The sequence below is a fragment of the Teleopsis dalmanni genome, chromosome 2 (assembly GCF_002237135.1).
Source record: "Teleopsis dalmanni isolate 2A chromosome 2, ASM223713v2, whole genome shotgun sequence".
NCBI lineage: Eukaryota > Metazoa > Arthropoda > Insecta > Diptera > Diopsidae > Teleopsis > Teleopsis dalmanni.
Window position 1 is genome coordinate 71124113 of NC_051847.1, and position 14810 is coordinate 71138922.

General features: G+C 28.4%; 1 protein-coding gene across 1 annotated transcript in view; it reads right to left on the bottom strand.

The window, feature by feature from the left end:
* Positions 1–424: 424 nt before the first annotated feature.
* LOC119674811 (serine/threonine-protein kinase D2-like) overlaps positions 425–14810 on the bottom strand; it is a 24149-nt gene continuing 9763 nt past the window's right edge. Inside the window, exons 2-3 of the mRNA XM_038085967.1 lie at positions 1913–2037; positions 425–591 (exon numbers count right to left, since the gene is read on the bottom strand). Coding sequence (XP_037941895.1) covers positions 425–591; positions 1913–2037 — 292 coding nt within the window. The remainder of the gene's footprint in view (positions 592–1912; positions 2038–14810) is intronic.

Here is a 14810-nt window from a genome sequence, read left to right on the forward strand (position 1 = left end):
ACTAAATTCAGTCAAATTGTTAAATTTTTAATTATATGCAAATATATCTAATAGTTAGTTAAGCAAGCAATAAGTTTTATATTGAAAACTGTTGCTTTAATATAATATTTTTACGCCGTAAATTATTATTCATATCTTTTCTGGAACTTATAGAAATTTCTTTTAACTGCCTATTTATTTATATATTATTATTTTTTTATTTTTTTTAAATAATCACTTTTGCAACTTTATTTTATTGTAAATATAAAAATATTTTTTTTTTCTTATAAAATTTTTTTTTTTAATTTGACCTGTCAATTCAAAACATAATAGCTAAGCCATTACATATATCCGGCCAACTTGCCTTTTTGATTTTCTTTTTCATTATATTTTTTATCTCTTATTCACTTATTCTTTTTAATATTTTTATTCTATTTGGCAACTGTCAGTACTTACTTTCTTCTTCGATATCAACGCGATTTTCGAGCTCAGATGTGCTCTTCTGACGCCTGAGCAATTTTTGCTTTGGCTGACAACGCGGCAATTGGGATGCGCAATCGCCATGTGAATTGAGCTTACAGATGCGGCAACGTAAGCCCTGACGTGTATGTCCTGCAAAAAATAAATACTTCACTCAATAAATATTATTTTTTCATATTAAAGTGTATTCAGTGTCACATCTATTTAAACACTACTGTGAAAGCCATTTATTTGTACTGTGAAAAAATCAATGCAGTAGCAGTGGTTCGTTTCAATTTTTATTGAAATCTTATTTTCATACAACCTATTTTTCATATACATACATATATATATAATATGCAAAAAGTGTTCTATGATTTTAAAAAGGTTTGCAATTGGATGTAAGATTGATTGCATCTTAACTACATATATTTTTCAATCACATAGCAATATTAAGTAAATAACGATGTTAGTTTGTCTGTTTGTCTTTTGGTCTTTTAATATGCAAACTATTCACTATGTGGTCAGAACTGGAAATAGAATTCATCCATTAAATTCATGAAAAGTCAAATATGACTAGAAAAATATATCGAAAAGATATATCATATCCATTATATGAAATGATGAGTTACACCAAAAAAAATTCATTTTCAATTAAAGATATTTTTTGGGTAATTCCACATAGCTATTTGGGAAATACTTTTTGAACGCTAAGCAAACCCTTATATAAAATGTAAACTCTAATATATAGTCGTTAATAACATTAATATTTAACTTTATGTTTATGCTTTTTTTCTACCATTATATATTAAGTGAACTTGATAGTGAAATAATAAGAAACTGACAAAAATTAGTTTCAATAACACAAGCTTAGCACGGTATTGGTGCATGTATCTAAGACATAGACTAATGCTTCAAATGTTGCTTATCAGTACTCAATGGAATTCGCAACATTTTAATGGTTTATCCAATACGGATTCCGAGTAAAATGATAGAGGGAAAAAGTGCAGGTATGGTCAATTGGTCAGATAAGGTACTAATTTGTTCCCGTAGAACACAAAACCGATATTGGAATATCAATTTTCGTCTGTGAATTAGTATTAAAGTTATTTAAAATTGTAGACAACAAATGTGCTCTTGATTTGTTTGACTACTTAGTGATGGATGAGAATGAACATCTCTTCTTGAAAACAGCTTTTAAGTTCTATCCTTAATAGACTGTTTGAATCTTTCGAATATTAAATTTTTATGGATTTTATTATTTCTTAGATATCATGGATTTTTTAGAAATCTTCTCAAAACAATGTTTTGGTAGATCTATGGCATCTATGTTATATTATGTAAACATAAACAAGGCTCGGTCTTATCAGCATTAGGATTTTAGCAGGTTTTTTTTTTTGTTGTTTTTATTTATAACACGAATATCAAATATTATTTAATAAAAAAATATTAATTTTATTTAATTTTTCAATACCTCTTAGAATTTGTGAGCAAACATCGCAGGCGGTTATCTTCTTATAAGTATATTCCTGTAAATGATGGCTGCCATCCTCATTAGGACGCAGCGGTTGTGCTGATGTTCCGGAGGCTCCATTACGCCTATTTAAAATTGATTAAAATATTAAATATATTGAAATAGTTAATTAGAACATACATATATTTTTACGAGTACATTGATAGTGTGGTGTGGTAGTGTGATATTGTCAAGCAATTAAATATTTAAATAAATTATAAATAACAATACATTTAATACAACAAATAATACACAAATTCAATAAGCAGTAAATAATTTATATTACATAGAAATAAATTATTTTACAATAAAAATAAAATGCAAAATTAAGAGTAATAAAATATATTATAAAATAAAATTTTTTTAATAAAAAAAATATTTTTATAAAAATAATTATACTTCTATTTCTTTTGTTTGGATTAGCAAACTATTTTATAATTAAAGTTATCATATGGTTTAAGGGACATTGAAGAAAAAAAAGAGTAATAAGTTTATACACTTAATCTTATAGATTATAGATTTAATAAAATCAAAAAATATATACAAATTTTTTATGGTAAAGGAAAACAGCTCAGTCAGTTCTGCAAGTTTGGTATACTGGTACAGGTCTTGAATAATGAGGGAAAATGCTTCAACTTTACATCAATTTGATAGAAAGAGAATTTGGTGTATAAAATAATAATTGTAGATTTTCACGTCTATTCCATTATTGGTCAATTTAAATGAAAAAGTAAGTTTCATGTATTAAGTTTTTATAATTTATATTAATTATTAATATTCTTTTTATTATTAAATTTAAGAACGTTTAATTTTATTTTATTTCATTTTATTTTCATACCCTTTATGCAGAAGATTTACTAGGTTTGTCACGATTGAAGGAATTGTCATAGATCCCATAAAGTATACAAAATCTTAATTGGTCCAACAAACTAAGTTCATTTGACTCTATTCATCTGTTGGTTTCATCCTAAATTACTTTTTCAGTTTTTAAGAAAATTTGTACATATACTTTTCAGAAGTAAACCTTCGTCATATGACCGATTGGTTAAAATCGGAGCAATATATACTAAAACTACCACCATATTCTGTATAACACACTAATAATGTTTGTTACATTTATAATAAAGATATTCAAATGAAATTTAGAACTAACTGTACTTTCAATCATAATACCCATTATGTAAAATTTTATTAATATCGGTTCAAATTAAGATATGACTTCTACTTCAATGGGAAACAAAATATGTCGATTTAATTTAATTGCAAATATCGTTGTTTCTAATATATTATATATATATAATTATATATTAAAGATAATGGTATGTTATCTTCTTGTTTTATTTATTATTCTCTAAGAATAATCTCATTTAAACTCATTTTATTTTATTTCATTTTATATTATTAAATTTTATTTTATTTTTTGTTTTGTATTTAATTTTGTTTTGTTTTATTTTGATTTTTTTTTTGAATTATTTTATTTTAATTTTTATTTCAATTATTTTATTTTATGTTATTTTATTTTATTGCATTTTATTTAATTTTAATTTATTTTATTTTATTTTAATTTATTTCGTCTTTTTAATGTAATTATTTTATTTATTTATTTATTTCGTTTATTTATTTCATTTAAATTTATTTGTTTTATTTTATTTTATTTTTTTTATATTATTATATTTTATTTCGTTTATTTTAATGTATATTATTTTATTATATTTTTTTTATTTTATTATATTTTATTTCATTTCGTTTATTTTAATATATATTAATTGATTGTATTTTATTTATTTATTTTTTTTTTATTTTATTTTATTTGATTTTATTTTATTTTATTTCATATTATTTTATTTATTATAAAATTTTATATTATTTAACTCACTTATGTATTATATAAGTGAAATAAACATCTTAATTATAATACAAATATGAATTAACTTGATATATTCCATCATGTTTGATTTTAATGATATAATAAGTTTTTATATTCTTTTTGCATGAATTAAAATATATTTGGCAGTATTAAGTGACAACATAAAACTATTTATGAAACTTCCGTGTTTTGGGATATCATTCATTGCACTTTACAATTATTTTAGTTGATTTTATGCAATTTGATTTATGAATTTTATTTCATTTTTCCAATACATTTTTAAGCTACTTTTACCCTTTGGCACAATATTCATTCAATTATTTCTCAGTTCAGTACTTGTATTTTTGCTATTCTCGGAAGTATTGCCCCAGAGGTTGAATTTTATAATTTCATTTGCACTCGGTCAGGAAATTGGCAGGCTAATGGCTCGTAATTAAATCTAATTTTAAGGACATTTTTCAGCTCGTTAAAACTTCCAGCAACTGTGCCAGTGGGTAACTTCTTAATGACACAAATTTAATAAAAGTTTCCGACAACTGCATTTGTTAATTCGGTATTTTAAGTTTAAATGATAATAAGTAAGTTTTTACTAAATGAGCATTTCATTTCATTTATATATAAATTTTATTTATTTATGCTTTCATTAATCTCAATAAGATTGAACATTAAAACTTTATATTTTGTCAATTTTTTGAACGATAAATAATTACATTTTAGAAAAAAGTTTTAAATAAGTATTCATATATAATAAATAGGTCATGGTTCTGAATATGGTTCTGAATGCCTAGTTCTGAATATTCTAAATATCAGAACAAAGTTCTGAATATGGTTCTGAATGAATGGTTCTGAATATTCTAAATATCAGAACAAACTTCTGAATATTCTAAATATCAGAACAAAGTTCTAAATATCAAAGTGCATGTTCTAAATATCAGAACAAAAAATCAATTAAAGAAAATTATAAAAAATATTTACTCCTGATAATGAATTTAAAGGACTATGAATACATTTGGCTATATAAGGCATTTTTTTTATTTGCTTAAATTTTAAAACAATCTCTGATAATAATAATTATTTGTTATAAATAGCCCAAATTTTTTGTCCACTATTAGGTTAGGTTAGGTTATACCGGCGATCTAATAAGATCCACTTTGAACTATTGGCCTATTGTGCTACCGTATAATGGAAAAATTGAGGGTTTGAAATCACCTTGAACCTTTCGCGAAGCGTAAAATGTTATTTAGTAGGAGGTCTTGTAGTTGATCAAGATCTTTAAAGAATGTGGCCCCAATAGTAGTGAGTCTTAATCAGACGATCAGATGGGAGGAACTTTTATCGTTCTCTCCACAACTTCCTTAATTACTGTTGTTTTTCTCTCCTAATTAAGCGTAGGATGTCAACGAATAATCTTACTCTATCGTTATTTTTGCGAGAGAAGCAGACAATTTATTCCACAATTTTTCTCAGAATTCTCCCCACAATTCTCTCCACAATTCTTACCATAATTCTTTCCGCAATTCTCTCTACAATTCTACTCGCAATCGTCCCCACAACTCCGAGAGGTATTATTAAGGTGGAGATTCATTGCAGATTACCTAATCTGCAATGATCTGTACGCAAACCAATCATAAGACTGATATCTCTACGGGTCATCTCAGTGAGAGTATTGGAGGCCCTTTTAGTGGAGCGTAGCAAAATTGCATGCAGTTCCCTACATATCGTTGAGTCTTTCAAACCTTTAATAAAAAAATTCAGCACAGGACTCAGTAACAGATTTCTTTGGCTGTGTGGTACGCTCTTCTACATTCTTAAGAAAGTAGCAGATTGATAACTATAGATACCGTATGCGTAATTAAAATTTACTAATATAATTAGTGACTCAGTCATAAAGAACACATATGAATGTACTATATGTAACAAAAATTTAATTTCATAAAAATCTGTGTAATATATGTATAGTCATTCTAAATTAATTTTAAATGCAAGTTTGCCTTAAACTACATAAAAGAGAAGTTCCAGAGCTATCTAAATGCTTCATTAATAATGTTATAATATTATCTCATTTTGAATGCAACATAAATTTACTACTTTAAACAGAAGTATGATACTTTGTGTTCGTTTTATTAGTTAAGCGGTGATATAATTTGCTAATTTATATATGAATATTCTTGAATGATACTATAATATCATAAAATTGCAACAACAAGACAATTTAAGCCATACAAAATATTTTCTGTAGAATAGATACACTTAAAATGTAGTTCAAGGCGTTCGACCTAATTTTCTTTAATCACATACTAAAGCAATTTAGTTCGGATGTACTTAAATTCTGTAAGTTGATAACACTTTCGAGTTCAAACAATAAAAAAAAAATTTTTTTTTTTTGTTTACTTTTATGGTTCAGATTAATTTACGAAAGGACGTAAGGACTCATCACACATTAATCAACTCGTTTTCGAATAAATATGTGACTATGTATTATTTTTTATGAGCCACATATAGCATCCGTGAGATGACATCACTGTTGAAGCAAATGATGCAACAAATCGTAGTAATGACAAATTTACTGATCAACTTGACGACTAAACAAAATTCTTGATTTAGTAGTAGTCATATGGAACGCTAATGGTCTATCAAAACATGCTATCGAAATAAAAGCATTTTTAAAATTAAACCAGGTCGACATAATGCTAGTATCAGAAACCCATTTCACGACGCGTAGTTTCTTTAAAATTCCGAACTACGAACTTTATCACACAATGCATCCCAGTGGTAAAGGAAATGGTGGCTCTGCGGTCCTCATAAGGAACTCGATAAAACATTATGAAGCAAAACCATATTGCAAGAATGAAATCCAGGCAACAAACATTGTAGTACAAACTAAAGAAGGCGACATGACTTTCTCATCACTCTACAGCCCATCGCGCCACAGTATCACGAAAGATATGTACATATCATTTTTTCAGCTGCTTGGATCTAGGTTCCTAGTAGGCGGAGATTTTAATGCTAAACACTTAAAATGGGGTTCCCGCCTAATATCTCCAAAAGGACGTCAACTCTTCGAAGCAATAAATGTACTCAACCTCCACACAATCTCAACAGGTGAACCCACATATTGGCCAACGGATAGAAGAAAAATACCTGACTTAATTGATTTTGCGGTATCAAAGGGGGTACGTATCGAAACAACTACCTGTAAGTCCAATTTCGACTTGTCATCTGACCACTCGCCAATAATAATCACTCTCAATGACTGCTGTGAAATTATGGAAAAATGTATTCTTCATAACAAAAACACTGACTGGAATAGTTACCGTCAACTAATTTCAATTGGTCTAAATACCGAAGTCAGGTTAAAAACTGAATCTGACGTAACTGAAGCAGTAGAGCATTTCAACTCTTGTGTCCAAATGTCTGCATGGGAATCAACTCCACCAATTTCTAAAAGTGTTAAGCAAGATTATCCATTTAACATTAGATACCTGATTAAAGAAAAGCGTAGGATGAGAAAACATTGGCAACAGTCGAGATTCCCTGCGGATAAAACTCGCTTAAACAAACTGTGTAAACTCGTTAAAGCCCTTCTTTTAAAGTATAACAATAATCGCACGTCGCTATACCTTCAAAACCTAAGTGCTTCATGTGATACAAAATATTCCCTTTGGAAAGCCATAAAAAAGAACAACAGACCGATTGTCTATCAACCACCTATACGCAAAATCGACAACTCATGGGCAAAAAGCGATATTGAAAAAGCAGAAACATTTGCGTTACATTTGGACCAGGTCTTTAAATCAAATGATAACCAAAATATGCCTGATGTCATGAATCAAAGGATTAATTTTCTACAAGAGCCTTATCAATTGGAACTTCCAATTAAAAGATATACTATTAATGAAGTTAGAGATGTAATAACAAAGTTAAAAGTAAAAAAAGCTCCAGGATACGATTTAATCACAGGCATGGCCTTGCAGCAGCTCCCACCAAAAGGATTTGTATTTCTCACTCATCTATTTAACGCTGTGATAATAAGGGGGTTTATTCCGCCACAGTGGAAGATAGCACAAATCTCCATGATACCGAAACCAGGGAAAAGCCCAGAAGACGTCAAATCATATCGGCCAATAAGTCTACTTCCGATCCTGTCAAAAGTTATGGAAATCCTGTTTCTAAAGCGCCTTACTCCGTTTATCCAACAAAACAGACTCATACCTGACCATCAATTCGGCTTTCGCCAAAAACATAGCACAATAGAACAAATTCACAGACTTGTCAGACATATCCATAGTGCGATAGATGGTAAAAAATATTGCACTGCGGCATTTATAGATATTTCACAAGCGTTTGATCGAGTATGGCATGAGGGCCTCCTGTTCAAACTAAAACTGTATCTACCTCTAAATTTTTTCATATTTATAAAATCATACCTCTCGGCTAGGCACTTTTTCGTTAAGCATGGAAACGAAACTACAGTACTTCATGATATAGAAGCAGGAGTACCTCAAGGTAGCATAATGGGACCAATGCTTTATCTTTTATTTACTGCGGATCTTCCCCTTACCGATGAGAGTGTAATCGGTACATTTGCAGACGACACAGCTATTTTATCAGTTGACAGTGACCCAATCCGTGCTTCCACCAAACTTCAAACCTGCCTTGATAATGTTGCTCTCTGGATGATAAACTGGCGTATTAAACCGAATGAATCAAAATCTGTCCAGGTAACATTCACTACAAAACGTTCTACGTGCCCGCCGGTCTTAATAAACAATACTCACAAGCTGTAGAAACAAAATATTTGGGCATACATCTGGATAGTAAGCTAACCTGGAAATCGCACATATTCAAGAAGCGTAAAGCCTTGGGTCTTAAATTACGAAACTTATTTTGGTTCCTCAGCCGAAATTCCAAACTGTCACTCGACAATAAGCTGCTTATATACAAATCTGTACTTAAACCTATATGGAGTTATGGGGCCCAATTATGGGGTACTGCAGCAGACTCAAACCTGGCAATTATACAGCGCTTCCAATCTAAAACACTACGAATGATCACAAACGCACCTTGGTATATAACGAATGAACAGCTACATAAACAATTACATGTTCGAACAATCAAGGAAGAAATAGCAAGTATTTTAAAGAATTACGCTCAACGCTTATATATGCACCCTAACCCTCTGGTTACTCAACTGATGTCCCCTTCCAATACCTTTACAAGGCTGAGAAGAAAAACATCGCGAGACATTTTAAATATGTATATGTAGACAATACACTTTTATTTTAAATATGTATATATGGATATGTCACTGGGCATAGTCCATACGTGCCTTTCTTTTTATATCGTAATAACCATTATTACGATTTAAATTTATATATATTACTTATTGTCATTCATTCCTGACAGATTGTAATAAATAAATGGATTTCAAAAAAAAAAAAAAAAAAAATATAGCATCTTTATGTTGCTAGCGCACTTCTTAACCAAGGCATCTACCCGAGGTAATATGAATATATGTGCGAGTAACTACTGCATACCATATATCGCCTGATTTCCGATTATATGGTTGCCATTCGTTATATCTTTTAATTGCATTTTATGTGATCATTTATCACGCTGTCAATAATGCAATACATTAACTTGTTTAAAGTGAAATAAAAGTCGAAATATGTACTAAAAACGAAAATGAAAACAATAAAAAACAGAAACAAAGGAAAAATCGAAACAAATCGTTGTACATCATATGGCAATAAAAATGTTTAAAGATAAAATTACACAAAAAAACATATAAAAAAAAATTTATTTCTCTGCATGAGCTACTATTGTGGGAGCACTTTGGTAAACAGTTGAAAAGTCCTGTTGACGTTCCAATTAATGTAACCATTGCCCAGGTATTTGTTGGTCAATATCCAATTAAATGATTTTTTCAACGATTATATTCGATTATTTTCGATTATACCCAAGTGTGTTGATAAACAGAAAAGTACACAATTTTGTGCACATATCGATAATTGTGTTTGCCCTTACAAATTGTCGAGGAAGGTCAAGCAACGATATACCATTATAATCCATACAATATGTACGTGTAATTGTACATTTTGAAAGATTACTTTTACCTTAATTTTGTGTATTTTCCAGACATTTTTGTTTTTAAAATTTGTTTTCATTGTTTAATGGTGTATTTGCTGATTTTATTCAATTTGAGTCATACATCACACTGAGTATTTATAAAAAAATTGTATGAAAATTAGTTCTGAAAGGTTTCAAGTTCATATGGGTATTCTGTTAATTAGCTACAAGCACTTCCCGACAAAATTTTATCAATATTTATAATATTATATTATAATATATAATTTTATGTCTCCACAAAGAAATTGTGTTATTGCTAATAGTTTGCCAAGTATGTAATAAAACGACTAATGACATTATAATAAAGCTTTACAATGAGCAATTGTCGTAACTTTCTAGTAAGAATTAACTAATTGTGACTCAAAAATAATTACAAAAATGCTTTCACATAATGATTTTATTAAAATATTAGTGAAACAAAGGATTGCTTCAAAATAGGATTACCACATATGTTCACCTCACACATGGTAGGTTAGTGTATTTTTCATATAAAAAGACCAAGTATTGGGAGCTAATAAAAGGCATCTGTGAATAGGACTTTAATATTCCTTTTGGAATATAATAAAAATGCACTATTGGAGTCAATAGTGCGTAAAAGTCCATGTAGAAAAACTGCACATTCCTTTTAATACTCTGTAATATGTTTAATAAGTGTAATATGTCGAAGTATATTTTAGGAATAGACGATTTTGAGTATTATCTTAGCAGTCCATTGGGGTTTTCCTTCTTCAAAATTTTTATTATGTTTGTATATTAATTCCACTTATGGACTTCATACATCAAAAGCATAACTTTAAAATTCTAGTAACCACCATAACTTTAAACATCTTCAAACGTGTGTACACTTATATCGTTTTGAAACTTATGCTACCTACTTTACTGAAAGTGCTTGTCGTACTTCATGGGTCCAGATATCACAAGCATAACTTTAAACTTCTAGTATTCACCCTAACCTTAAATATCTTCAAACGTGTGTACACTTAGGTCTTTTTGAAACCTATGCTACCTATTTCACTGAAAGTACTTGTCATACTTCATGGATCCAGATATCAAAAGCATAACTTTAAACTTCTAGTATTCACCATACGCTTAAATATCTTCAAGCGTGTGTACACTTAGATCTTTTTGAAACTTATGCTACCTATTTTACTGGAAGTACTTGTCATACTTCATGGATCCAGATATCAAAAGCATAACTTTAAATTTCTAGTATTCACCATAAGCTTAAATATGGTATCTTCAAACGTGTGTACACTTAGATCTTTTTGAAACTTATGCTACCTATTTTACTGGAAGTACTTGTCATACTTCATGGGTCCAGATATCAAAAGCATAACTTTAAATTTCTAGTATTCACCATAAGCTTAAATATGGAATCTTCAAACGTGTGTACACTTAGATCGTTTTGAAACCTATGCTACCTACTTTACTGAAAGTACTTGTCATACTTCATGGGTCCAGATACCAAAAGCATAACTTTAAACTTCTAGTATTCACCATAACCTTAAATATCTTCAAGCGTGTGTACACTTAGATCTTTTTGGAACTTATGCTACCTACTTTACTGAAAGTACTTGTCATACTTCATGGGTCCATATATCAAAAGCATAACTTTAAACTTCTAGTATTCACCATAAGCTTAAATATCTTCAAGCGTGTGTACACTTAGATCTTTTTGGAACTTATGCTACCTATTTTACTGAAAGTACTTGTCATACTTCATGGGTCCATATATCAAAAGCATAACTTTAAACTTCTAGTATTCACCATAAGCTTAAATATCTTCAAGCGTGTGTACACTTAGATCTTTTTGGAACTTATGCTACCTATTTTACTGGAAGTACTTGTCACACTTCATGTGTCTAGATAAGTGTAAATATTTGAAAATATAACTAATGAGTGTGCACTTCTTTATCTACGTTCAAAATAAATCTAATATATCAATTTATTAATACAAAATAAATAACTTGTTTTCAAACTTCACTCAATCGTTTTCATGTGTGCTCAAATTATTTAACAAATAAATAGAAAAATAAATAATAGCTTAAATACACAATTCTGGAATCAAAGGGTATCTATGCACCTCCGCACGTGCGACTCTGTACATATTTGCACACTCAATTTTATTTATTTGCCTTTTTATTTGACACTAATTTAATGTCTCATATGTCCTCCTGCTCTCGGCACGGATGATGGTGCTGTCGTTGTTGGTGTGGAGCCTTTCATTGTGTATTGCCAGTGTTGTCAGTGTAGCCAGTGTTGTCAGTGTTGCCAGTGTTGACTTAACTGAGTTCAACTTGCATTAAAAACTGTGGCAATCATTTAGCATTTAAGTGTCCATGGAGTTAAATTATGCGAAATTTAAGCTTGTTGCTTTCTGGTTCACATTTATTTTGACACATTTCGGGTGAACGCTTTTATTCGAGTAAATATGCAAAAATAAATATTTGCGGAATTAGCATGAAAGTGTTAAAATATAAACAATATCACAATTATAATGTCACAGTGCTTGAAGGCATTTACAACTTTATTTTGTATCATATTAATTCGAATATTTACTTCCAATTTGTTGGAACTGATTTGCGCACCAATCCGACAAAATATTGCTGTGAAAATGTTATAAAAAAGATTCTGTATCTGATATTTATTTTTTAAATTAATTATTTTAATTTTATATGAAATATCGTTTTTTATGATGACATATAAAAATTAATTTCAGATAAATTTAGTATTTATTGTAATTACATATTAATGTACTTTTTAACAGGTAATTTTTTTTTTATTAAATATTAATTACTTTTTAATGATAATTTATATTTTCCCATTTTGGTTTATATTATAAGTACCATGAAAATATTTATCTTTTAATCTGATGGAATTTATAATTTCATTTCCAATTTTTCAATGATTTTAAGTTAATTGAATTGTAAGAATTTTAAAGGCTTAACAGCAAAGGAGCAAGTAGAGAGAGTTTTTTTAAAACGCTTGTCAAACTTAAGTTCGGATTAAAACGAAATTCTACAGAATTTTTTATTGTATTATCTTTAAAACACATTGAGCAATATACAATATAGAAAGGTCTGAAGTGTTTTGAAAAACTTCTTCTAGCTTAATTTAAAGCAAAATATTCTATTTGAGTTGTAAACTAAACTGATTAATATGCTGAAGCTATATGTAGCTTGTTACTTTGATATATGATATTGAGCTATATTGATATTTATTAGATATTCATGTATATTGTCTTGATATACATATTATAGTTACACTAATATTCACATATTTGTTGTTTTTTTAATGAACGTATCTACTGAGATGAGCTTTAAAGTATTTGCTATCTGTATAACTAATTTTTTTTAACTACTAATATACTACCTAGACATCAACTTACTTAGAAGTAGAATATTTTTGTATATGAATGGAAATTTACAGATGTACATGGGAACTTGAGGTACATTATAAAAAAGTGTAGATATCAACTTTAAGCTACTTTATTTCAATAGCATAGAATATAATTAACATACATAGAAATTTTAAACTCCTACTGGCAATTTTAAAAACATCTAGTAAATTTATTGTTTCATTTTTCTTAGAAAACTATTCCGGAGTGTTTAATATTCGCTTTGAATAATCTCATAATGCCATATTTAGTACTTTAGTGTTGGAAATGGTTTAATTACAAAAAGTTTTTTGTATGGCATTATGAAACTAAAACAATAATCAATTAGTATTAGGACTCTAACAGTTCTAATATAATACTTTTTTTACACAATCAATTAACAGAGTTAAGTATACTACTTTTGTATAAAGCAATATATGTTAATTATATTAACACTTTGTTTGTGAGATATTCTACTATTAGGTCAGTTTACTCTAATAGTCCTAAGATAATCATCTTATGCAGAATCAATTAAATGAGTTAAGGATACAAAAAGCCAAAGTAAAACTTGAATGATTAAATATCTTATTCATATTTATTAATACGTTTGAAGGTTTTAACTTTAAATAAAGTGCTTAGGTATAATGTAATAATTATTTAATAAAATTGAAATATTAAATACTTTTATTTGAAATCATTTAATTTTCAATAGTACAGTTGACTAAGCTGTATTAGGTTGACATATTCTGTCTATGTGAATAACTCACAAATAATATAAAATTTATGTGGCCTCAGATATGTACAACAATTATCAATTAAATTGACAATAATCAACTAATTTCATAATTGATGAATAAGTCAATTGAATTGACAAATGGATTTAGGGTCGAAATATAATTGTAGGTTATCAAATTTTAACTATTATGATTGCAATGATATAATGTGATTCGTAATTTAATTGATATATTTATGAATTATTTAACAGGCAGTTTTCAACTGTAATATTATCACTCAATTTCATTCACAAATTTGTCAATTTGCAAATAAGAAGTAATAAATATAAAGGGTCATACATCATATTCAGTATCTAATAAATATTCAGTGTATGTCTTTTAAAAAACGATAACTGAATTCGTTATCATATAATACAGTAAATAAAAAAAATAAATAATAAAATAATTTAGTTACTTTCTTTGGGCCTCAGATAATATTTTCACTTTAATAAGAATCATTATTATTACATTATCTGAGGTTTCAGATAATCTAAATAAATAGTGTTAATAAATTAATAACTTCGGAAATAAATTTGGAACGTCAAACAATTTTTTATGTTACAGAGGTGGAAAAAAGTGGGACTAATTGAATAAAAATAATGGACAATTTATACTTAATCCGTATTAGATTTGTAATCATTTAAAATCCAGCAACTCTGTTGAATTGGAAAGAATGGTTGGAACTGCTAAGGAAATGTTCGAAAGTAGAGCAGC